This window comes from Oikopleura dioica, chromosome XSR, assembly GCF_907165135.1.
Source record: "Oikopleura dioica chromosome XSR, OKI2018_I68_1.0, whole genome shotgun sequence".
NCBI classification, from domain to species: domain Eukaryota; kingdom Metazoa; phylum Chordata; class Appendicularia; order Copelata; family Oikopleuridae; genus Oikopleura; species Oikopleura dioica.
Genome location: NC_137294.1, coordinates 12,304,116 through 12,326,526, shown reverse-complemented (window position 1 = coordinate 12,326,526; position 22,411 = coordinate 12,304,116). Strand labels below are relative to the sequence as shown.

General features: G+C 38.7%; 3 protein-coding genes and 2 long non-coding RNA genes across 5 annotated transcripts; 3 read left to right on the top strand and 2 right to left on the bottom strand.

Annotated features, from left to right (window-relative positions):
- Positions 1 to 6,294: 6,294 nt before the first annotated feature.
- LOC145709909 (uncharacterized) lies at positions 6,295 to 6,875 on the bottom strand. Its single transcript, XR_014134959.1, has 3 exons — positions 6,681 to 6,875; positions 6,456 to 6,536; positions 6,295 to 6,380 (listed from the first exon to the last, which is right to left on the bottom strand). It is a non-coding gene; the product is annotated as an uncharacterized LOC145709909 (long non-coding RNA).
- A 245-nt stretch (positions 6,876 to 7,120) lies between these two features.
- On the bottom strand, positions 7,121 to 9,118 carry LOC145708092 (uncharacterized). Its single transcript, XM_081785713.1, has 5 exons — positions 8,976 to 9,118; positions 8,660 to 8,837; positions 8,418 to 8,562; positions 7,291 to 8,374; positions 7,121 to 7,187 (listed from the first exon to the last, which is right to left on the bottom strand). Exons 1-4 carry the CDS (start codon positions 9,081 to 9,083, stop codon positions 8,101 to 8,103), a joined length of 705 nt encoding a protein of 234 aa, XP_081641839.1. The 5' UTR covers positions 9,084 to 9,118; the 3' UTR covers positions 7,121 to 7,187; positions 7,291 to 8,100.
- A 4,911-nt stretch (positions 9,119 to 14,029) lies between these two features.
- LOC145708680 (uncharacterized) lies at positions 14,030 to 15,474 on the top strand. Its single transcript, XM_081786378.1, has 5 exons — positions 14,030 to 14,079; positions 14,126 to 14,206; positions 14,393 to 14,552; positions 14,672 to 14,800; positions 14,843 to 15,474. The coding sequence occupies exons 4-5, from the start codon at positions 14,764 to 14,766 to the stop codon at positions 15,196 to 15,198; spliced, it is 393 nt and encodes a 130-aa protein (XP_081642504.1). The 5' UTR covers positions 14,030 to 14,079; positions 14,126 to 14,206; positions 14,393 to 14,552; positions 14,672 to 14,763; the 3' UTR covers positions 15,199 to 15,474.
- A 1,160-nt stretch (positions 15,475 to 16,634) lies between these two features.
- On the top strand, positions 16,635 to 17,417 carry LOC145709974 (uncharacterized). Its single transcript, XR_014134976.1, has 3 exons — positions 16,635 to 16,700; positions 16,741 to 16,832; positions 17,182 to 17,417. It is a non-coding gene; the product is annotated as an uncharacterized LOC145709974 (long non-coding RNA).
- A 749-nt stretch (positions 17,418 to 18,166) lies between these two features.
- Positions 18,167 to 20,134, top strand: LOC145709404 (uncharacterized). The gene is made up of 4 exons (XM_081787086.1): positions 18,167 to 18,753; positions 19,113 to 19,549; positions 19,602 to 19,780; positions 19,844 to 20,134. The coding sequence occupies exons 2-4, from the start codon at positions 19,261 to 19,263 to the stop codon at positions 20,132 to 20,134; spliced, it is 759 nt and encodes a 252-aa protein (XP_081643212.1). The 5' UTR covers positions 18,167 to 18,753; positions 19,113 to 19,260.
- The last annotated feature ends 2,277 nt before the right edge of the window (positions 20,135 to 22,411 follow it).

Genomic DNA, 22,411 nt, shown 5'->3' with positions numbered 1-22,411 from the left:
AAATACCAAAAATAAACTAACTCTTTCATTTTTTTCTCAATAATAGTAAATAATTCTTAATAATACATTAATTTTTTAATAATAAGGGACGGTCCTTTGAATAACTCGGAAATTGAACTTACTGGCAAGTTATTCTAGTCGACTTAAGGACCCTTCCGTCAAGTGGGAATATTTTTTCAAACAGTGATTTCGGGGTGATACCCTTAAGATTTTCGAAGTATTTTTCGCTCGTCGGGTAGTTCGATGGTTGGTTGAGGGCAAGAAAGAACAAGCACGCTCGTTCACTTGCTAAGGGTGTCGCTTCGATAAGTTGAAATTTTAAGGGTGTCATCATCGATTCAAAAAGTATCTTCGAAACCTATTTTTATTACAATAAGATAGGCTTTATTTGTTTTTTTGGCAGATTTCGGAATGGTTAAATAAGGGTATCAATATGCTAGTTTGATAAAAAAGACAGATTGAAAATTTAGCTTTAGAATACCCCTTAATACTTTAAGATAAATAGTTTGGGAGCTTTTCTTTTAGAAAAAAAGGAAAAATTCCTTGTTTATGGATGAAAAATTGAAAACAACGATTAGGGAAAAAGGGAAGCAAATTGAAGCACTTCTCATTAGGGATGTTTATTGATAAGGGACGCGGCGTAGATTCGAGACTGCGATAAAAAACGTCGATCGAGCGTTGATCCTTGCTTTCTTTCGTAACCTGTGTACGTTTTTGCTAAACAAGAAATGGAAAAAGGAGGAGGAAGTCTTTCGGAATCAGAAAGATCGGCTGAAATCGGCGCTGGAGTCACGTGATTTTGTCTAATCTAACTTCACAATCGGAATGCGAAATATTTCCTCGATCCTCTTAGAGCGGAATTTCGGCCAATTACGGCGGCACCGCACAATTCCAACACTCGGAAACGGCCAAACACACAACGCCAGTTTGTTTGAAACGGTTTATATTGAATAACGCTGCTAATTAGGGCAGACACCCTTAACCCGGTAATTTTAAAGCGCCAAATATTTGCACCGCTACTGATCAGGCCCAGCGCATAAATTGACTTCTTCCAGAGAGACGCACGTTTATTTCAGACTTTTTCACAAATATAAATTTAATATATTGACACCCTTAACTTTTCAATTCAACTCTCGAAAATTGAGAAGCCGCTTGCGGCTTCGAGCTCGAAAAAAAAAAGTTCCCCGACTGGGCTCTGAAATTTGTGTAGAAAACCTGAGTCAGGGACTAAAAGATCTCGAATGAAAAGCCGCGTAGCGGCTTTTTCGAAAATTTTCGCAAAGCGGGTTCGCGAAATCAATTTTCGAATTCTAGCAAGGCGGCTTCGTTTTCGAAAAAGCCGCTACGCGGCTTTTCATTTGAGATCTTTTAGTCCCTGAGTTTTCTACACAAATTTCAGAGCCCAGTCGGGGATCTTTCTTTATTTCTTCGAGCTCGAAGCCGCAAGCGGCTTCTCGATTTTCGAGAGTCGAAATGAAATAAGGGTGTCATTATATTGAATTTTTTTTTTGAAGAGTCGATTTTGCTTCTCAACTTCGATTTCAACCACTTTTTTTAGAAAGAAAGACAAAAAAAAATGAACTTTTGAAATTTCTAAACGAAAAATAAAGACTAAAAAAGGAAAAAGAAAAAGGCTCGTTTTGTTTTGTGGCGAAGATAATGCCGAAAATCGACGAAATACGGAAATTGAAGAGGGATCGCGCGCGGAGGGATTGAGTATATTCACAACACGATAAAATAAGACTCCTCCGAAGAAGGACGACTTTTCCAAAGCGAGCTTCTTTTTCTTAAGGGCGAAAGGAAACCAAACTATTTGTACTAGAATCACCAGCCCCGCTGCCGACAAAGCCTGCAGCTCACTTTTTTAGAAAAGAAAAAATCCAACAGTAAATTTTTGAAGAAAATCTACCTTTCATAAATTGAAATTTCAGGATATGCAAAAAGAGATTTCGATTTAAATAATTTTTTTGAGTTAATTTTTGGTTGCAGTCGCTCAAATTGCTCAAATTCAGAATGGGTATTACAGAAAAGAACTACCACTAGTTTTCATTTTGTAAATCGACGCAGTCTTCTTTATTCTTCTCAATTTATTCAAGAAGTCAACCAAAGACCAATCGACGTTGATTCTCGAGAGTCATTTTATAAAATATAAAAAAGCGAAATTCTCTTGAAAAAACGAAAACAAATCAATTCTTCTTTCAATCTGGGCCAGAGTCGGTGCTCGTAAATGGAAAGTTATCGCTGCAACGGGTCATCAATTTTATTTTCAACTTCAAATGATCATAAATACTTTCCAAAAGCCGGTATAATTTAAAGCCTATAAAAGTCGATTTGTTGCCTCAAATTCAGAGTTGCAAATTTTGATTTATTTCTACAGATCTGAGCGGACCTTAGCTGTCCTTTTTTGAGCAGACATTTTTAATAGATTTGAGCTGAGCAGACCCTTTTAGAGCTGAGCTGGTTGAGCTGAGCTGAGCAGTTTTCCACTGTATTTTTACTAGTATATGAGTGCAATCTGAGCAGGGCTAAGCTAGCCTTGTCCTCAAATACTTGAGCTGAGCAGAACAGATCACTTTCGAAAAGCACTGAGCTGAGCGCCTGCTCAGCTCACTCAGCCCAGAAAATTTGCAACCCTGCTCGAACTCCTTTTCAAAATTGTATATGCAAACATAAATAAAGCCATTTTAAGAAAAACCAAGCGGGATTGACAAAAACTGATTGTTTATTTTTTATTGATTTTTGAGATAGCGAGCGATCATATTTCTAAACACATTCGATTTAATTGTTTTCATTTTGTAAATCATTCATTTTCTCTTATTTGAATCATCATCGCCCGTTCCGGTATCGTCTTCTCCAGAGAATGCGGCGAAACACTAAGGAAAATAAGAGCTCAAGAAGTCATTTTATATTTTTGTCGAAAAAATCGAAAAATGATAATTTCGATTCTCAACAATAATCGTAAATGGAAAATTATCGCTGCCACGGGTCATCAATTTTATTCTCTCCTTCAAATGACCAAGACTGGTCTCGGCAAGCTGAGTAGAAAACCTAAGACAGGATCTAAAGAAGTAAATGAAGCTGTTCAGAAAATCTGAGTCAGGTTTTCAACACAGGTTGCCGACCTTAGAATTAATTTATATTCAGCCCCAAAAAACGACAAAAACAAGGGTTTTCTTTTCTTGAATTCGTTTTCGGCTTTGGTGTTTACTGGGCGCGGAAGCGCTGAAAAAGTGGATGAAGGGCTCGGCTGGGGAAGTCTTAGGCATTCGAGCAGTAATCCAATTCCGGCAGCGGCGACTGGCATCTTTCACGTTTGCCAGAAAATATAAAAACACAGAAATTAAAAAAGCAAATCCAAACAAATCAACAATCCGGAGGAACCGCAAACGCCTTAACTCCCTAATTTCGTAAACACAAAACACTGAAATGAAAAATTCAAAAATATCATTTCTTTTGAACTGAATCTGAGAAGATTTCTTTCCTTCAAAGAAAAGAATATCATCACATTCAAACTAAAATGAACTTTCAAAAGTAATAAACTTGTTATCACGAGTTCTTGGTCCTGAGCTCGGCAACCTGTGTAGAAAACCTGACTCAGGTTTTCTGAAGAGCCTAAATGAAAAGCCGCGTAGCGGTTTTTCTAAACGAAGCCGCAAAGCGGCTTCGCCAGTATTAAAAAGATTCGAAAGGTAATGTTAGGCTCTGAGCGCAAATGAAAAGCCGCACAGCGGCTTTTAAACGAAGCCGCGAAGCGGCTTCGAAACATTACCTTTTGAATTTTTTAAATACTGGCGAAGCCGCTTTGCGGCTTCGTTTAGAAAAGTAGCTGCGCGGCTTTTCATTTGAGCCTTTCAAAACCTGACTCAGGTTTTCAACAAAGGATGTCCAGCTTAGTATTGAACTTTAGGCTGAAAATGAATTACGACGCGATACCCTTATTTTATATTTTGAAGAAGAAATATGCATAAGTTTTAGTATCGAGTATTTAGCTAAAAGATTCGTGAAGTGTTGGCAACGTGGTTGAATAGTGTTTGATGAACGTGCAGGCTCTCTGCGAGGACGGGGATAAACAAGCTGGGCACTCTGAGTTAATTGGTGGGTGAGCACCGAGCGGTGCTTGATGATAATGGAGAGATGGTTGATTGATGCGCCGTTCGAGAGAGTGCCCGCCACATCGCGGAGAGCCCTTTCGGAAACTACGTGAATCCACACAATGACACCAAATCCGGACGCCAGCCGCCAGATTCACAATCACTCATTTGCATCTCACTCATTTGCGCTCTTCGTATTCTTCTGTGTTAAAATTGTATTCCACAAGGTTGACGCTGGAAATTTCGACTTGGACTGAGAAGAAGGTTGATTGCTTTGATTGCTGTTTATTTTATAAAATTGGCAAATATTTGCGGCGCAAAATGGAAAAACGCGCTGTTACTTCACACATGAATCTGCTTTTGCTAATTTTTCTGAGAAAGGGGCGATTATGGCGTCTGAGCGACGGGCCAAAGTCGTTCAAAGAGGAGAGCCGCTGTGATGGGCGCGAAAAGGGGTTTAGCACCGCCAAGTGACAGCGCCGGAGCAAACAAATTATCACCCACATAAACATAACATCGAGCCACATTTATTTTTCGAAGGCAGATTTATGCCAACTCTGAATGAAACATCCGCCAAATCTGACAAACTTCTTTTGGCAATTTTCCCGAGTTTTTAACTCATGTTTTTCACCTCAAGAAATCTTGCCTGTGCTCAGGAACCTGTGTATAAATCCTGACTCAGGGTCTGAAAACCCGCTCATCAGACCCTGACTCAGGTTTTTACACAGGATGCAGAGCCTTACTCCCATAAAATCACGCTAAACATTGGGCTCTGCATCCTGTGTAGAAAGCCTGAGTCAGGCTCTTTCACCGGTTTTTCAGAACCTGAGTCAGGTTTTCTACACAGGCTGTAGAGCCCAATATATAGCGTCATTTTATGGGAGTAAGGCTCTGCATCCTGTGTAGAAAACCTGACTCAGGGTCTAAAAATCCGCTCATGAGACCCTGACTCAGGTTTTTACGCAGGATGCAGAGCCTTACTCCCATAAAATCACGCTAAATATTGGGCTCTGCATCCTGTGTAGAAAGCCTGAGTCAGGCTCTTTCACCGGTTTTTCAGAACCTGAGTCAGGTTTTCTACACAGGCTGTAGAGCCCAATATATAGCGTCATTTTATGGGAGTAAGGCTCTGCATCCTGTGTAGAAAACCTGACTCAGGGTCTAAAAATCCGCTCATGAGACCCTGACTCAGGTTTTTACGCAGGATGCAGAGCCTTACTCCCATAAAATCACGCTATATATTGGGCTCTGCTGGTGTAGAAAACCTGAGTCAGGGTCTGATGAGCGGGTTTTTCAGACCCTGAGTCAGGTTTTCTACACAGGCTGTAAGGCCATATATAGCGGCTTTTTATGGGAGTAAATCTAGAATTACACTCTACAAGCAAAAACAGTAGATCCAGATCTTTGAAAAAAAGAGTGCTCAATTAGAAAATATTTATCGCCAAAAGTCGATAAGGACCGAGAGAGCGATAAAGTGTGGTGACGAAATAAGTCCGTCTGATTAAAAAAAAAACTGAATGAAGCGTATTTAACGTTCGTTTTAGTTTTTCAAAAGCTGGGATTTAGATGGCACGTTATTGTGATAAGGGCCAGACCACACGGTCGAGAGAGTGCTCCAGTTTGGTACTTTAAAAATAGCGATTGCCATCGAAACGAAAAAAAAATCCCTCAGCGCTGGAAAATGAACCGTTCAAAAATCAACGCTTTCCATAAATGAAAAGTAGCTAGTTAATTACGAAATAAGCATGGTGACACCCTTAATTTATTTCATCAAATTATTTTATTTTTGAATATTTCAGGGTCCACATTTGTTTTGATGAAAAAAATAGGGGTGTCACTACGCTTTATTTTTAACTAACCGGTAATCAAAACGGGGATCGAAGTTGGATAAGAGTTGTATTTGAAAATATATTTTCGTTTATTATTTTTGAACTGGAAAAAGTGGAGTCTTAGGGCGGCGCAGTGTTGCAGCAACTGTTGCTCATCCTCTGGAGAAGATCATCCCTCCACTCGAATTTCTCAAAGAAAACGCAACATGCAAAAGACGACAGCCCTGTTTACCAAAGCAGCGTGCCACTATTCATAACATTTATGTGAATTTCTGAAAACCGGAATATTTCAAGAGGAATTGTTCTTTGAAAAAAAAGGACCAAGATTAAAATGTAAATCTGAATAAATCCTGCTTATTAAATAACAGCAATTGTCAGGTTAGTTATTTATTTTGATTTTCAGAAATTTCAAATTTGCATGTTTTGATTCAGTGTTTGATTTTTTGAAGATTCTGCCACTCTTAAAAATATGATTACTTTGTAGAAATTCAAAAAAATATCACTATGAATCATAAGTATGAACTTGCATTCTCACCTGAATATGACATATTTGCTTGATTCTTGTTACACCATTTACAGTATTTATTAAATTCTGCAATGTCGAATAGTTCGTTGGCTAAAAAATTGCTCAAGTTTTTTGTAAACTATTTGCAATCTTTATTTTGACTCTTATTTTTTGAAAATCTTGGGAATGATGACTCCAGATAATTATGTGTATAGAGCAAATATTCATTAATTTGAGAAAGCTTCATAAACTTACCTTCTTTACGTGATAGAGAGAAATTTTGCCAGAGATCAATGTCTATCTCGCACATGTAAGGGACGGTCACAAATTTCTTCCAAGTAACTCGTCCATAGTTGTCTACGAACTTCTCCACATATCTGTATTTGCTTTGATCCTCTTCTGAAACAATTATCCATTCGCCAACATTATCTTTCAGAGAGAAATGATGAACGACGCTTTTAAAGGGATAATTTCAGCAAGCTAACCCATCGGCAAACGCGTGGCACCGCCGATGCCACTGACAATGTTTTATAACTTTTAGCTTCCCTTTTCTTCATGAAACCCGGAACATTGGTAAATAGCTTATAATTTTTTTTTTTGATTATTTTTATAAGAGAAAACGACAAATGTTTTAAAGAATCAAAATTCGAATTATCGAATTTAAAAAGGTCGCTGCTAATATTATCCACCCTTAACGGAAGGCTAAGTCCATGATGTCGACAGTTGTAGACTTAAAATTTTCATTCCAACAGGATATTATCGCTAAAAATATATAAGCGTATTGGAAAAAAAAGATGATTACGTCAAAAAGATATCATAAACTTCGATTCTATTCTTGAGTTGGTTAAAAAGAATTGATATTTACCATTAAGCATTGAGCAGCCGTAAGCAAAATCTTGCTCTGTTGATGGATGAAAGATAATAGTATTCATTTTCTGCTTGAGCATCTTATCTTTGGGTGTCGATTCGTTATTTGTTGGATTTGGACATTTTCGCGCTCCTCCAGCTGCTTTCCGCTGAGGATCGTGAATTTCCGGAATGAGTATATCTTGAGTTCTTGGATTTTTCCTCCCTTCCTTGACATAGCAACAGTCATTGATGACAATCTTCGGTATACTTCTTAGAGTTTCAGTTTTTTCATCATCATCGTCTTCGTCAAGAATTTTCAGAAGTGTTTCAATGCAAACTTTGTCTTCCTCATTTTTCCTGTCACTTATTTTTGAGAGCTTCATATACTTTCCACCTTCATCGAAGTAGCCGTGACTATCTAAATAAATGATGACAGCAGAGGGGTTTTTTTCTATCATTTTGTTTTTTATTCTCTGGAAATAATTTTTCGCATCTTGTTCCATAACAGCATTAAACCGCTTCTTCCAGTTCTTGCATGGTTTAAGAATGTTTTCTTTTCGAATTGTCATAATTTCAGGATCTTTGAAGAAATGATTGATTGCCGCGGAAAAATTTTCTTCGTCCTTTGTAATTGTTGTTACTGATGGATCTTCATCCAGATCATTGTCGACTTCGACAACCATTGATGCAAAAAGGGGTTTTCCATCGAGCGGTTTTGGTTTCAACACAAAAACATCATCAACCAACGAGTGCGTCAAAGAAAAAAAGTCTTTCTCGATATAAAACATTGATTACTTTTATAAAGTTTTGTATGTCAAATTTCATATCAAAATCCTTTTAACAGTATTTTTTCGATCGATCTTTCATTTTTGCTCGAGCTCATCTGTTTTATAAAGTCTGCGAAAATTTCAATTCGTTCTTCATCAAAACTAAACGTTTCTTCTCTCCGACAATAGAATATTTTCATGGTATTGAGCTTCCCAGAAACAAGATGTTCATAGCAAAGACCATTATCCCACGCTTTTGAAAAAATGTGGTTTCTAGGATTTTCTTCATCTTCGACACTTCTACGTAATTTTTCGTCTGCTTGAGAAAATATTCTAAAAATTTTTTTATTGCGCTTAACCTATAAGTTAGAAAAACCTTGAATGAAAGCTCATAACGCATAGTCTAATGCGGCGAAGATTAATTCGATCTGGATCCTGGTAAATTGGTCGGAAAAACGCTTCAATAAGTCGCGGTCCTTCATCGAATTGAATAGCGTCCCCATCACGACTATAAAAACCGTCTTTCTATCAAAGGTTTCTTGAGTGAATAGGTTGACTTCTTCTGATAAATAGAACTTTTGGTCATTCATTTTCAATCTTTAATAAATATTAAGAAACCAGCCAGAACAACCGCGATCAAAGTCAGATCGTCTTCATTATTACATTCCTCCTTTATGCTTTTGTATATTTTTTCCATTTCATCTTTTGCCTCGGAAAATTTGCTTTGAGTAATAATGTAATGATATCCTTTATCGTCATCTTCTGCTTCAAGTTTAAGAAGTTGACCTATTTTGTTCTTAAAGATTGATTGTTATTTACAATCATTGGAAGAACCACGCTTTTTCAAAGAAAACCTAGTTTAATTTCTTGCCTAATTTTGTTTGTTTTCTTGTTGAAAAAGTGTGATAGTCCTCCTCGAAAGTGTGAAATTTACCAATGTCCTCGCGTAGTTCTCGTCGTTTTCCGGATCTTTGTAAGCATTCTCTTTTTTACCTCCCGGATTCACTATTATGAGCCTTGCATGCTTCTTTCTATCGGTCATTTTTCAGACCAAATAGAAAAAAATACTTTAGTTAGCTTTTGAATCAAGCAAAGGGTAGTTCAAATATTTACGAAATGATTTACCAGCAGGAGAAGATAACGCATATTCATCGGTCGTAATTTTACTATAAGTTAACGACTTTTAGGCCAACTAATAAGCATAGAATGTAAGTGTTTCGGAGAAATACTAATTTTTATTACCTGACCCCGTCAGCTTTTTTCGAAAAATCAAATTTCGGAATTTTAAAATTTTGACCCCGGAAGTGGATTCTACGAGTCAAAAAACGATTTTGAGGCTTCATTTTTAAATTGAAGCATTTGAAAATTGGACTTTTCGACGAAAATTGACGAATTTGCCCTTATTTTGACAAAATTGATTTTTTTTTTGTCAAATATTCCTCTTTTCGAGTTTTTGAATCAAGTTTAACCAGCGGACGCATTTAAAACCAAAAATATGGTCTTTTAAAAATTCAGTTTTTCGAAGGAAAAAGCTGACGGGGGTGTCCTTAATAAATGACATCATATTGATATAAATTATGAAAGGAACTTTTTGTCTTTGGCTCAGCTTGAATATCGATAATGTTAAAAAATTATCTAAAGTTAGAGGTTCGACTCAGCGTGAAAATAAACGCCAGGGCGTCTCGTTCAAACATCGTTTAAGTTTTTCGTTTTTCCGGAAGCGGCGGCGAAGATTCTAATTTTCTGATTTGAACGTTTATTTTCGCTGGGGCGAGCTATTCAAACGAGAAAATAGCTATTTCGACCACAGCGATTTCAATTATTCCCTCTTTTCCGTCTCCCTTCTTTTTTCGCCTGACAGCTACTATTCGCTTTTTGGAGCTTAATAAAACCGATATTAGCATAATTCCAAAATTAAAAATTCGAAAACCAAACTTCTGAAACTTCCCCCTTTTGTGCGTCTTTCTAAAGTTTGCGATCACGTGGGCGAGGTCGTCAAAAGAGAGGATGATAGACGTAAGCCCTCTTCGATTGCACTTGCGATAGGCCGCCGAGATAGCACTTATTTCGAAGAAGATCGAGCCGAAATTCGATCCAATTAGAATTTATTATCTCCAGCTAGCGCTTTCTTAATCATTTATCGAGTAAAGTTGCTAAATTGTGTTTTGAAAAATGGCGAGACACGACGAATTAGGTGCGCAACTTGCTTCCCAAAATACATCTAACATGTTCCTCCGTTCAAAAACTCGACTGATGTAACAAACATTCAACCCACTTTTTTCCACAAAAAAATAGAAAGAAAAGGCCCGATGGTCGGAATTCGCGTAAGTCTACTATACATGCGAGCTGGTGACATAAAGGACACATGCGCTAAGCTGCGTGTTTGGTTGATCAGACTCCGGCACTCGCTACTCGGACAAGTTCTAATCGGCTAGCCACCGAGACACCGCAGAGACAGAGCATTTCGACATACAAAAAAAAACTCCGACTTTCAAATAGAAATTTTTAAGACAAGCGCTTTTTAGAGCGCCTACATTTTCCTTCTAGAGCTTTTTTTGATCAATTTGATTAAAGAAATAAGGGTGTCACTTTGCTAAGTTTAGAGCTAGGCTTGGCAGCCTGTGTAGAAAACCTGAATCAGGGTCTGAAAGAACTGAAATGAAAAGCCGCGCAGCTTTTTTCCTAAACCAAGCTGCGAAGCGGCTTCGCTAATATCACCATTACAATCTATCAAAAATTCTGGCAATAGATTTTAATGGTGATATTAGCGAAGCCGCTTCGCGGCTGGTTTGAAAAAGCCGCTGCGCGGCTTTTCATTTCAGTTCTTTCAGACCCTGACTCAGGTTTTCTACACAGGTTGCCGAGCCCAGTTGCTAAGTTTAGAGATTTGTACTGGAATTGGCTTGGTTGGTCTAAAACGTGGAATTGGTGGAGTTGGTAAACTTTGGAATGAAAAAAGGAGCAGTTTGCTGGAACGGGCTCCGGCTTTAGAGACGACTCGGCGGTGCTCTACACGCACGGAGGTGCCACTTTCGTGGTCTCCAGCCGGAACTTCTTTCGCCTGGTTAGATGACGGCATATTCGCCTATTCCGAATTCGCCTCTGCATATATTCGAAAAACTGCATTTTTTATTTTACGAAAATTTGATAAAGAAAAATTTCTTGAATTTGGATTTGAAAAAAAATAAATATTTTAAATTTTAAATTTAGCAAGTGATACCCTAAATTTTTGCTGAATGAAAACGTGAAAGTATTTTCGAGTGTGGCGTTTGGTTGAGTTTAAGGGTGGCTAGATCGGATCTATAACTGCTGGTGGAACATGAGGTGGCGGTGGCGAAAGCTGCCGCAAATGGGCTTCTTTTGGTTCAACTTTAATATTTCGCCAGGTGCCAGTTCGAGAGCGATAGAATGCGCAAAACTATTCTGTTGCGGATGTGTCTAAATAGCCCCTCATTTTCAGCCTCCACGTGTTGCACCAAAACTTATGTAGAGATCCTGAGTCAGGGCTAGAGATCTTCAATGAAAAGCCGCGAAGCGGCTTTAAAACCAAAGCCGCGGAGCGGCTAATCCAAATTATCACGGGGGTTGTCAGGAACCGACAAAAAAATCCCGACAAATTTTACGTGGAAATTTTCAACCAATCAAAATCCTTGATTCTGCTTATAGGCCAATCAGCAGCCGAAAAGCCGCCCACGCAAAATTTGTCGGATTTTTGTCGATTCGTGACACCTCCCTATTATCACTCCAATTTCTTAAAAACTTTTCTAAAATCAGCTTTCTTGAATGGGCCATACTCTGATTTTCTACACAGGTTGCCGAAGCTAGCAGTAACGTGTTCCCTGTTTCTGTCGGTACTCCTCGATTTATTGCTGTTGTGAACACAGGGCTCTAACAACGCTTGGGCGGAAGCTAGAAATGTTTTTATTTTTGGTTAATTTATATTTCGTCAGATTTGATTAACTGAGTAACTATTCCTTTGAATTTTCCAGCTTTGATTGACTTTCAAAATTGGAGATTCAGAAGAAACAGAAAAAGAGCATTTTCGCGAAACAGAAAAAGTACGCTTCGGCGGCTAAAAATACTCAGAAGCTTCGTCAGAGGAAGATAAATTTATCTAAAGATGAATTTTTCGTTATTTTCGCGAAAATATACAAATCGACTTTTTCAACAAAATTAATTGCTAATTTGAACGGTGAACCAGTTTATTTCAAAAATACAACCTTTTTTTTTCTTTTTAGTTTGCTTCAATTACTGCTACTATTAAAGCTACTTGATAAACAGTAATTAACCTGTTGTACCGTAACCCTAAGCCTAGCAAGCTGGACTCGGCAACCTGTGTAGAGAACCTGAGTCAGGGTTTCGCAAAATTATTTTTTTCAAAGAATCTTCGAATTCTGGCGAAGCCGCTTTGCGGCTTCGTTTTTATAAAAGCCGCTACGTGGCTTTTCATTTGAAATACTTCAAATCCTGACTCAGGTTTTCTACACAGGTTTCCGAGCTCAGCTAGCAAGGTTGTCTTTTAGATAAATTGAAGAATGAAGAATAGAGATTAGAATTTATTGCGAATTGTGAATTGTGAGTTGGAAATTATCGCTGTTGGAAAAATAGATGATAAGAGCGATAAGGGAGGAGATTTTCGGAGTGAGAAAAGAGGAAATTGGAAACGCTCCAGAAGATACGATTCGCAGCTGAAGAGGAGATAGCACTGGACAGCGCATCCTGACAACTCCAATTTGTTCAACAAGCAACTTAGCAAAGTCCAGTTTTTTTAGTTAAAAAGAACTTGCATGTTTCGTTCCTTTTTATTCTGATAATTCTGAGCTGGGCTAGGCTGTCAACAAAACCTGAGTCAGGAGCTGAAGGAAGATGGATGAAAAGCCGGATAGCGGCTTTTTATAAAAGAAGCCGCAGAGCGGCTTTTCAAAAAAAGAATTTACAGTCAGACAGTGAGACTCTAACGCTCCTCTTTTTTCTGTAATACAAGAAACTGTATCTGCTTTATTTTTTATTTTTTGGTGGAGAGGGTAATCTGGTGCAGTGACATTTGAACGAGGAAAGCCGCGGCGAAATTGGTATTTACTCCGAAGTCGCAGCAGCTGGAGAGGTCGCCCCGTTCATTTACCGACGCCGTAATCTCGGTCCTCAAGAATCCAACCTTTACCAGCGCGAAAATCTAAACCGCTTTCTTTGATTCATCTTTGCAAGAAGATCGGTGCTCGCGAGATACCGTGGCAGCAGTCGAGTTCTGTTGCGTAATAATGATCGAAGGGTCGTTTTTGTGAAGTGGGCCCTCTCGATCACCAGCAGATAGAAAGCCGCGATAGGACTTCATTCGTCGCAGCCGACCGCCCCATGACATGTTCTATTTTCTTTCTTTTACCAATCGCTGTTTTACTTTTTTTCCACTTATCATCAAAAAAGAAAACCAAGCATCATGTCTTTCTCAAAATATTCTTATACTTTCAGAACTCCTATTTGCACCAAATATCTTCAAAGAAAGAGATTAAATCGAATCGACAGTTGGAAATAAACGACTATAGAAAAGGTGTTATTACCGTTCGATTTGGTATTGAGTCGTCTGACTGTCGATAGCCCGAATACAGTATTTTTCTTGTTGGGTATTAAACTTTGATTCGCGTTGAGCATCCTACTTTGTTGAACTTCTGCCCAAAAAAACTAAACACTTCATCCTTTCTATTAATGAGTCGCCCTCTCTCCCTCTCTTTTCTGTAATCGACTGTAATTGTTATTTGTTTGAAAAACTGGAGAATCTAGTACTGTAGATTAAGCTAGATTCTGTAGGTGCTCGATTGAAGGATTGAGTGATGATTGATGAGTCTTCTGATGATGCGAATTAGACAGCAGCGATTAAGGATTTTGTATTTTTGTTTTTTGAGACTGAGGACAAAATAAGCCCTGACCTATTTAGGACGTTTATAAGGATAAGCGAGCAGCTCAAAACGCGCTTTTAAAACGCACTTTCGAAAACTTTCGAAAACAATGATCTTATTTTTGTCGCTGCAATCTCAAAAGCTCTGGTGAGAAATTACTTCTTTTGCGAAATGAAAGAACAGTAAATTTCAGCCAACAAAGGAGGACTTTAATTCGATCTGCGGAGATGCCCCCACTTTTTCCAGTAATTTTTCATCTCCGGGATGGTTTGAGGTCTGTATAACACAGTGATAGGCACACTGTGTGAAAAACCTGAGTCAGGGTCCAAAACCTGAGTCAGGGTCTGAAACCTGAGTCAGGGTCCAAAACCTGAGTCAGGGTCTGAAACCTGAGTCAGGGTCCAAAACCTGGGTCAGGGTCCAAAACCTGAGTCAGGGTCTGAGTGAAGATCTGTTTCAGAACGAGCCGTATCCAGCAAATTTAAACTGCAGTTGGCATTTGAAATCGTCTTTTCCTTCAGACGATTCTTGCTTTCACGAACTAGAACTGCTTTCTTTGGACGTTGAAGAAGCTTCTAAAGATGGAACTTGTGCTTTTGACAGGCTAGTCATTCAAACAGGTAGAAATGAGAACAGAAATAAGACCAAAACAGACGTTGAAAATCGCCTTTTTCCGCGTCAAGTGCCGTTTTATCGCATCTGGCCTATTTTTGATTAAATACTGTAGATGCTACTTTAGAGGCTGGGAGATGGGAGCTTTGTGGAGACACGGCTGAAGATTTGGAGACGATTCGTTTTCGCGAAGCAACAGTGCAATTTCAGAGTGATGAGATGTTCGAAGGATTCGGCTGGAATTTTCGACTTGACTGTATGTGACAAAAACAGGATGACTTTTTGACCATTCCTTTAGATTGCCAAGAATCGACGACTGAATCTTCAACACAAAAAGCGGTTGAAGTTTTCAATGATTCGAGCTTTGAAACGATTGAAAATGATGAATCGGCTTTGATGGAAATCCAAGAGTTCGGGAGCTTTTCTGAAACAACTCAGACGACTACGACAACAACGACGAGAACAAGAACGAGAACAACGGAAATGACGTTGGAGCCAACGGAGATAGAATTGATGAAGGAATCGCTCGGAGACTTGGATTTTCTTGATACTTCGGGGGCGAGAGCATCTTTCTCTCGGACTGGAATTTTGACGAAAACGATTCCTGGTGGGAAGACTAGTTTAGCTTCTACAGCTGTGATATTTTTGAGCTGAGCAAGGTCGCAAATGCTGAGCTGAGTTTTCAACTTGCTCAGCTCAAAACTTGGCTCGGCAACCTGAGTAGAAAACCTGAGTCAGGGTCTAAAAGATAAAATGCAAAGCCGCGAAGCGGCTTTTTTAAAATGAAGCCGCGAAGCGGCTTCGCAAGAAGCTAAAAATAAGAATGAATAATAATTTTGCGAAGGCGCTTCGCGGCTTCGTTCTTTAAAAAGCCGGTACGCGGCTTTTCATTTTTGATCTTTCAGACCCTGACTCAGGTTTTCTACTCAGGTTGCCGAGCCCAGGCTCATAATAAGCTCTCTTTCTTATTTCTGAAATAAATTTAAACTGCGTTATATAAAAAGCAGTGTTTTTATTAAACCCGATAAGAGGCAGTTAAAAAGCAGGGCTACGTCGCGTTATCGCTTTTTTACGGAGCGGGAAGCAGCTTTTCATAATTTTTCTTGGTTAAAAGTGGCATTTACGGCGATGCGCGCAGAGTAAAAATATTCGCCGCACTCTGCCTATCGCTCCAGCAAGTGCCACTCGCTCGGGCGAAATTCTCAGCTAAGCTCAGACGTAGCTACCGATGTACTCGAAGATACCAACAAAAACCAAAAATAAAATTGCCGCGAAATTTTTAAATTGGCAGACGCCACGACATATGCACACGAACGCCCCTTTTTTATCATTTTTTGCGAATTTTGACGACTTCTGATTCTTTGGAAATCATATCGAAGAATCCAATTCCTTTTAGTCTCTTACCAAGAAATTAAGATGATGACACCCTTAATTTCGAAAAATATTGAGTAATTGTCAAAAGAAAATTAAGATTTTATCTCCATTTAGGAATTAATTTAAATAACTGAATTTTATTTCAATTTTTATTAAAAATTTAATGTAGAAACCCCTTAAATTTCCGCCTCAGTTCCTTTTTGAAAATTAAGGGGGTTTCTACATTAAATTTTTAATAAAAAAAAATTGAAATAAAATTCAGTTATTTAAATTAATTCCTAAATGGAGATAAAATCTTAATTTTCTTTTGACAATTATTCAATATTTCTCGGAATTAAGGGTGTCATCATCTTAATTTTGGGAAGAGACCAAAAGGAATCAGATTCTTGAATATGATTGATCAGAAGCGAAAAATTAAGGGGTTTCTACGTTAAATTTTTAATAAAAAACTTGTAATAAAATTTAGTCATTTAAATTAACTCCTCGATGGGAATAAAATCTTAATTTTCTTTTGAGAATCCATTCCATTTCTCCCAATTATCAATAAAAATCGGCGGCGATCGCTTACTCTTAGTTTTTATTTATTTTTAGCGGACGACAACGGACGCCATCCGGTGGGCAGCTTACTGTTGCTCAACCGAATTAATTATTTATGCGGCAATACTTAAGCTGGACAACTTTTGCGAATCTCACTTTTTAAAAAAGATAAAATTTTTTCACATTTTTGATGAGAAATTTCTTTTCCCTCTTGGCCATAGCAGCGATGCCTCTTCTCGCAAAAGGTAAATTGTTACTGTATCCATTGATAATTCGTTACTGTAGCCGATCCACTGGAAGAGCTTTTAGACGAGTACATGGCACAACCGGTTTATTTCCAAAAGGTACCCTCTGAGTTCCAAGGCTTCCGGAGCAAGGTACAGTATCTTACATTTGACAACAGATTCTTAAGGACCCCCTATATCTAAAAATATATATCTAAAATTTTAGATATTTCTTGCCTTTTGGGTTGTTAAATTGAAATTTTGCATTTTTTGAGAAAATCTTTGTTTTGCTCTTTTTTCACAAACATTAAGGGTATACCCTTCTCAAAATCAATTATATTCATAAAAATGATTATAAAAATGGCCATTTTAGCGAAAAATGAAGCTGTTGGACAAAATTTTTAAAATTGTCCATTTTTGAGTTTCCTTTTGTCAAGGAAAATAAGGGTGTCTCTCTGTTAATTTTTGAGAAAAGTCTGAAGAAGCGTAAAATTGAATTAAGGTGCACGAAAAACGCGCGCAAAGTATGCATCCCGACCAGCTCTTCCAGATGTACCAGAATATGCTCATCTAAAAGAATCTAAACAAGGCGAAAATAGAAAATGTCGACGAAACGTCGCGAACTTTTTTCTTTCATGACAAATTTATTCGCAAAATTTTTAACTCCACAATTTTTGGCTCAATTCACAAAATTTTAACTTTTTCTCTGACAGAAGGAGCGCTGCATTTTACAAAAACAAAAAATAAATCGAGACGTAATTAATTTTGATGTGTATTCCAGTTTTTGACAGTGACGTTCGAGGAGTTATCTATTTTGCTTCTTCAGGAAGCGAAGAAGAGTCTGAACGTTCGATTGATCATGGCCATAGATTTGACTCTTCCTTGCTATCAAAAGCGACTTGCCTTTTGTACCGCGATTTCATTCGGACTGACTGCAAGCGGGTGAGGGCGCTCGGGCGCAAGGCCGAGAGGAAATTTCGCGGACTTTTCGAACTCTTGCTCTGGGCGGAAAGTGGCTCCGGCGCCGGGCACTAGTCCCTTCAAAGTGATTGCGCGCCTCCATTTTACAGCTAAATAATAGCCCAAAAATTTGTTTCGTGAGAAATAAATTACTTCAGAAAATAATTTGCGGAATCGGTATGTTCATAAACTGATATGGCCTCATTTTAAAAAAGGCTTCATTTTAAAACAGTTTAAAACTGAGAACTAGAATTTTATTGAACGAAACGAACTATAAGAATAAACACAATTCGCTCCAGTTGCAAAATTGACCAAGTAGCACGTTCTTGTGGAATGTCGTTTTATTATTGAGAATTTTCATTTTACGCTAATCCGAATTGATGACAGGAAGCAGACGTTAATCATTAGATATTTCGCAGATGAATACTATGTAGGTTTCCCATGACTTTTTAACTACTTTTTAACGACGCAGCGCACGGATTCTCATCTGACCCGGTAAAACGACTATAACTCCGCAACGCATTATTCAGTAGAGTTAGCTCTCATAAAAGTTAAATTGTAAGAAAATTTAAATTTTCGAAAATGACAAAAGTAACGGGGCATCCAAAAGAATTGACGAGAGAAGTCATTAAGAACTGGCTTGACGGTTTTCATATGCTTTTGAAGAGAAAAACAACGAGGGACGATTCGGACAGACTTATCTTGTCCGTCGAGAGAATGGAGTTTCAAGAGTATCCACGTGGTCGATGGGACGAGGTTACTTTTGACGATGGAGAAGGCAAACATGATTCCTTTAAAGAAAAGTGGATTATCACCAAGTTACAAGAGAAAATTCTTGAGCGAAATCCAGATTTTGGAGGAAAAAAGCTTGAGCGATCTAAGTTAAAAAGAGAAGAGGGAGAATGGATTCTTGATCCAACATTGGAGAAGAAAAAAATTTCAGCTGGCGGAGAAGCAATAATTTTAAACGAGACTTTTGGGAAGTTGGATGTCGCCGTTCGAGTCCAATGTTTCGACCCGGCCCTTTTTACGGAGGAGTTTCCAGCAGCTTCGAATACTCAGCGATTAATTAAGAACTCGGATGAGCTCCATTTTGAAATTCATCTTTCAGCAGGTAATTTAAGGACCCCCCTCGAAAAATCAATTTTCGGAATTTCAAAATTTTGACCCCGGAAATGGATTCTACAGGTCAAAAAACGATTTTGAGGCATGATTTTTTGGGGTCTATCTCGACTCTAACACCCTCAAAATCGCGTTTGAAAATTCGACTTTTCGTCGAAAAATGACGTTTGAAATTTTTGGTAAAATTTTCGAGTTTTATTGGTCAAAACTTGCTCAGGTCAAGATTTTATACTAAATCTTATTTCCAGTCGCATTCAGAACAAAAAATACGGCATTTTTGAAAATTTTCATTTTTCGCTGACGGGGGTCCTTAAATAATTGAACTTCGAAGCTAGAAAAATAAAAATTCAGATTGCGAAGTTGCAAAGCCGACTTATCGACACGATGGACACGACAGTGCGATCCCGTTTCATCAAAATGTGATAAAAAATTTCTCAAATATTGAGATTTTTTGAAAGAAGATAGCAAGAAACAGGACTGTCTTGGCTGGATCACAGTCATGGAGAAGTGTGATGGTGATTTGAGAACACTGCTTAGAGGAAACAAGTTGGAATTAGAAGAGAGAAAAGAAATAGCAAAAGGAGTCATGGAGGGATTAGAATATTTGCGAGCCGTAGGGATCAAACATCTTGATGCAAAACCGGAGAACGTTCTCCTGAAAAAGGGAAACTCTGGTATTGTACCCGTGTGGACAGATTTCGGCATCATCGAAGGATCAAAAAGCGAGAGATTTCGACAAATGGGTTATAGAAGGAGAGGCGACAAATTTGTTCTTGCCAGTTTCATTGGTTAGTTTATTTTTCTGAACATGAAAACATTATAACCCTCCAATTTCTTTAGGGGCTGGTACAGCGGCTTTTACGCAAATTCAGCAGTTGGACAGTACCGCAAATAGTGGTGGAAGTCCTGAGTTTCCAGTCCACATTTGGACCCTTTGTGACTGGAAAACCGCGTGGAGTCTTTTGTTTATGCCAATGGAAACGGATGAAGATAGATTAGAAATCGAAAACGAGCTGAAGGTACAATTTTTTGATAAAAACGAAGAATTGACTTGTATAATATTTTTAATCTTATTATTTTAGTCTAGCAAGGCGGAATGGCTCTCTTCAAAAAAACCGTCAATCGAAGAAATCAAAAGCGTTTCAAAAATCATTTCCTTGAAAAACTCAAAATTTGATTTCGCTCTCGATTCAAATCTAACGAAATCGAAAGTCCTGGCGAATTGGAAGGGACAATACACGAAGCAAATGAACCAAGACTTTGAAAATCTGACGCAGAATATTGTCGACCAAAAAGACACGAATCTTTGTGTCCCAATTTCAGTCAGTACTCTTCTCAGATGGGCACTCCAAAATGACTTGGGTATAGACTAGGGTCGGACACAGAAAAAAGTTCTCAAATCCTTTTTTCTCATCAGTACCGAATTCAGCATGGTCAAAAACCCCCACCCACAAAAATTTAGCACCATTGGTGGTGAACGTTGGATTAGAGAGGCTAAAAGCCCTAAAAATGGCTATTTTTTGGCTAAAAAGCTTTAAAAAATCGAATTCAATATATAATGAATGCTGATGAGCTATTTTCTCTTTGTTATTTGCAGTAAAGGGTTCAAAATATATGCGAGACAAATTTCAGAGGCAAAAATGAAAAATAAGGACAGTTGCGACGCCTTTTACTTTTCAAGTGACATATTTTTCTTTAAATAGCTATATTAAAACAGCCTTATCTCAAAAAATCTAATAGCCGCAATCTCAATAATGGGTGTTTATATGTAACAGACACTTGGCTTTTATCCTCAATAAAAATTTTATGCATAGCTATTGGGAATATTTTTAAAAAATTTTTTCTTATGTCCGAACAGGACAAATATGGAAAATTTCACGTTTTTAAAAGGAATCTCCAAGAATTATTTCTGGTTTATAGGTGCTAGAAACATGGTCAATGGCTTATATTGGAGCTTTCAAAGCGTTTTCTTCTCATAACTGGGAAAATAAATGATCTGGGTATCCTCTGAGATTTTCTAGCGCCTCGAAGTTGACTGAAACTACCAGATACGAGAATTCAAGAATTTGAACTTTTGTTCTAGGCGTGCTATGATTACGATCGATAGCTTTTCTTGAAGCTAAGTAATCACTGAATTCATCGAGGTGATATTTTTGGAACCAGCTGGTCATTCTGGTGGTTCGTCGCGGTCCAAACCTTTGGATGGATTGAGATCCGGCAATATGTATATCAAAATGCATATTTTTTGATAAGAAGTAGTTCCAACAGATTTTCAAACAAAACCACTTCGTTGACCGACCGGTTCACAGCGGTTCAAAACGGTTCACGCTCCGAGTATTCACAAAATATTGAAATATGTATATCAAAATGCTTCTCTACTAAAAAGAGTCTTTCAAACTGATTTCCGAACACTTGGCTAACCGCCCGGTTCACAGTGGTTCAAAGCGGTTCACGCTCTTAGTATCAATAAAATGCTGAAATATAACCCTAACCCGTAGGGAAGGAAAGTCTCGTTTATTTAATTGAGTCTGCGACGGGGCGAAGCCGACTCGAAGGGGAGGCCAGTCTCGTTTATTCAATTGAGTCTGTGACAGGGCGAAGCCGACCCGAAGGGAGGCCAGTCTCGTTCATTCAATTCAGTTTGCGACGGGGCGAAGCCGACCCGAAGGGAGGCCAGTCTCGTTTATTCAATTGAGTTTGCGACGGGGCCAAGCCGACCCGAAGGGGAGGCCGGTTCCGTTTATTTAATTCAGTCTGGGACGGGGCCAGGTCGATCCGAATGGCCAGTCCAGTTTATTCAATTAAGTCTGCGAATAAACGAGACTGGCCTCCTCTTCGGATCGGCTTCGCCCCGTCGCAAACTCAATTGAATAAACGAGACTGGCTTCCCTTCGGGTCGGCTTCGCCCCGTCGCAAACTGAATTGAATAAACGAGACTGGCCTCCCTTCCGGTCGGCTTCGCCCCGTCACAGACTCAATTGAATAAACAAGACTGGCCTCCCTTCGGGTCGGCTTCGCCCCGTCACGGACTCAATTGAATAAACGAGACTGGCCTCCCTTCGGGTCGGCTTGGCCCCGTCGCAAACTCAGTTGAATAAACGAGACTGGCTTCTCCTTCGGGTCGGCTTCGCCCCGCCACCGACTCAATTGAATAAACGAGACTGGCCTCACCTTCGGATCGGCTTCGCCCCGTCGCAGACTCAATTTTATGAATGGGACTGTAAAAAGAAGATGAACTGTCTTGAACCACGACGAACCAGTCATTTAGCCAAGTAGTTTGGTTCGAATATCTGTTAAAATGACTTCTTAAGCTAGAGATACATTTTGATATTTATATCTCAGCATTTTGTGAATACTAAGAGCGTGAACCACTCTGAACCGCTCTGAACCGGGCGGTTAGCCAAGTGGTTTGGTTCGTTAATCAGTTTAAAAGACTCCTCTTGAGTAGAACAGCATTTTCATATACATCTTTCAATATTCTGTGAATATTCAGACCGTGAACCGCTGTGAACCGGGCGGTAAGCCAAGTGGTTCTGTTCGAAAGTAAGTTTTAGAGTCCTCTTGAGTAGATAGGCATTTTGATATACATATTACAATATTTTGTGGGTATTCAGACCGTGAACCGCTTTGAACCACTGTGAACCGGGCGG

Excerpts from the sequence above, each read along its gene's own strand:
- LOC145708092 (XM_081785713.1), bottom strand. The coding sequence starts at position 9,083 with ATGACCGATAGAAAGAAGCATGCAAGGCTCATAATAGTGAATCCGGGA. Across the intron at positions 8,563-8,659 it reads GATCGCGGTTGTTCTGGCTG|ACGGTTTTTATAGTCGTGAT; the intron begins GTTTCTTAATAT and ends TTTGATAGAAAG. Across the intron at positions 8,375-8,417 it reads GTTATGAGCTTTCATTCAAG|AATATTTTCTCAAGCAGACG; the intron begins GTTTTTCTAACT and ends AAAAATTTTTAG.
- LOC145708680 (XM_081786378.1), top strand. The coding sequence starts at position 14,764 with ATGTTCGAAGGATTCGGCTGGAATTTTCGACTTGACT. Across the intron at positions 14,801-14,842 it reads CTGGAATTTTCGACTTGACT|ATTGCCAAGAATCGACGACT; the intron begins GTATGTGACAAA and ends CCATTCCTTTAG.
- LOC145709404 (XM_081787086.1), top strand. The coding sequence starts at position 19,261 with ATGGAGAAGTGTGATGGTGATTTGAGAACACTGCTTAGAGGAAACAAG. Across the intron at positions 19,550-19,601 it reads TGTTCTTGCCAGTTTCATTG|GGGCTGGTACAGCGGCTTTT; the intron begins GTTAGTTTATTT and ends CAATTTCTTTAG. Across the intron at positions 19,781-19,843 it reads AAATCGAAAACGAGCTGAAG|TCTAGCAAGGCGGAATGGCT; the intron begins GTACAATTTTTT and ends TTATTATTTTAG.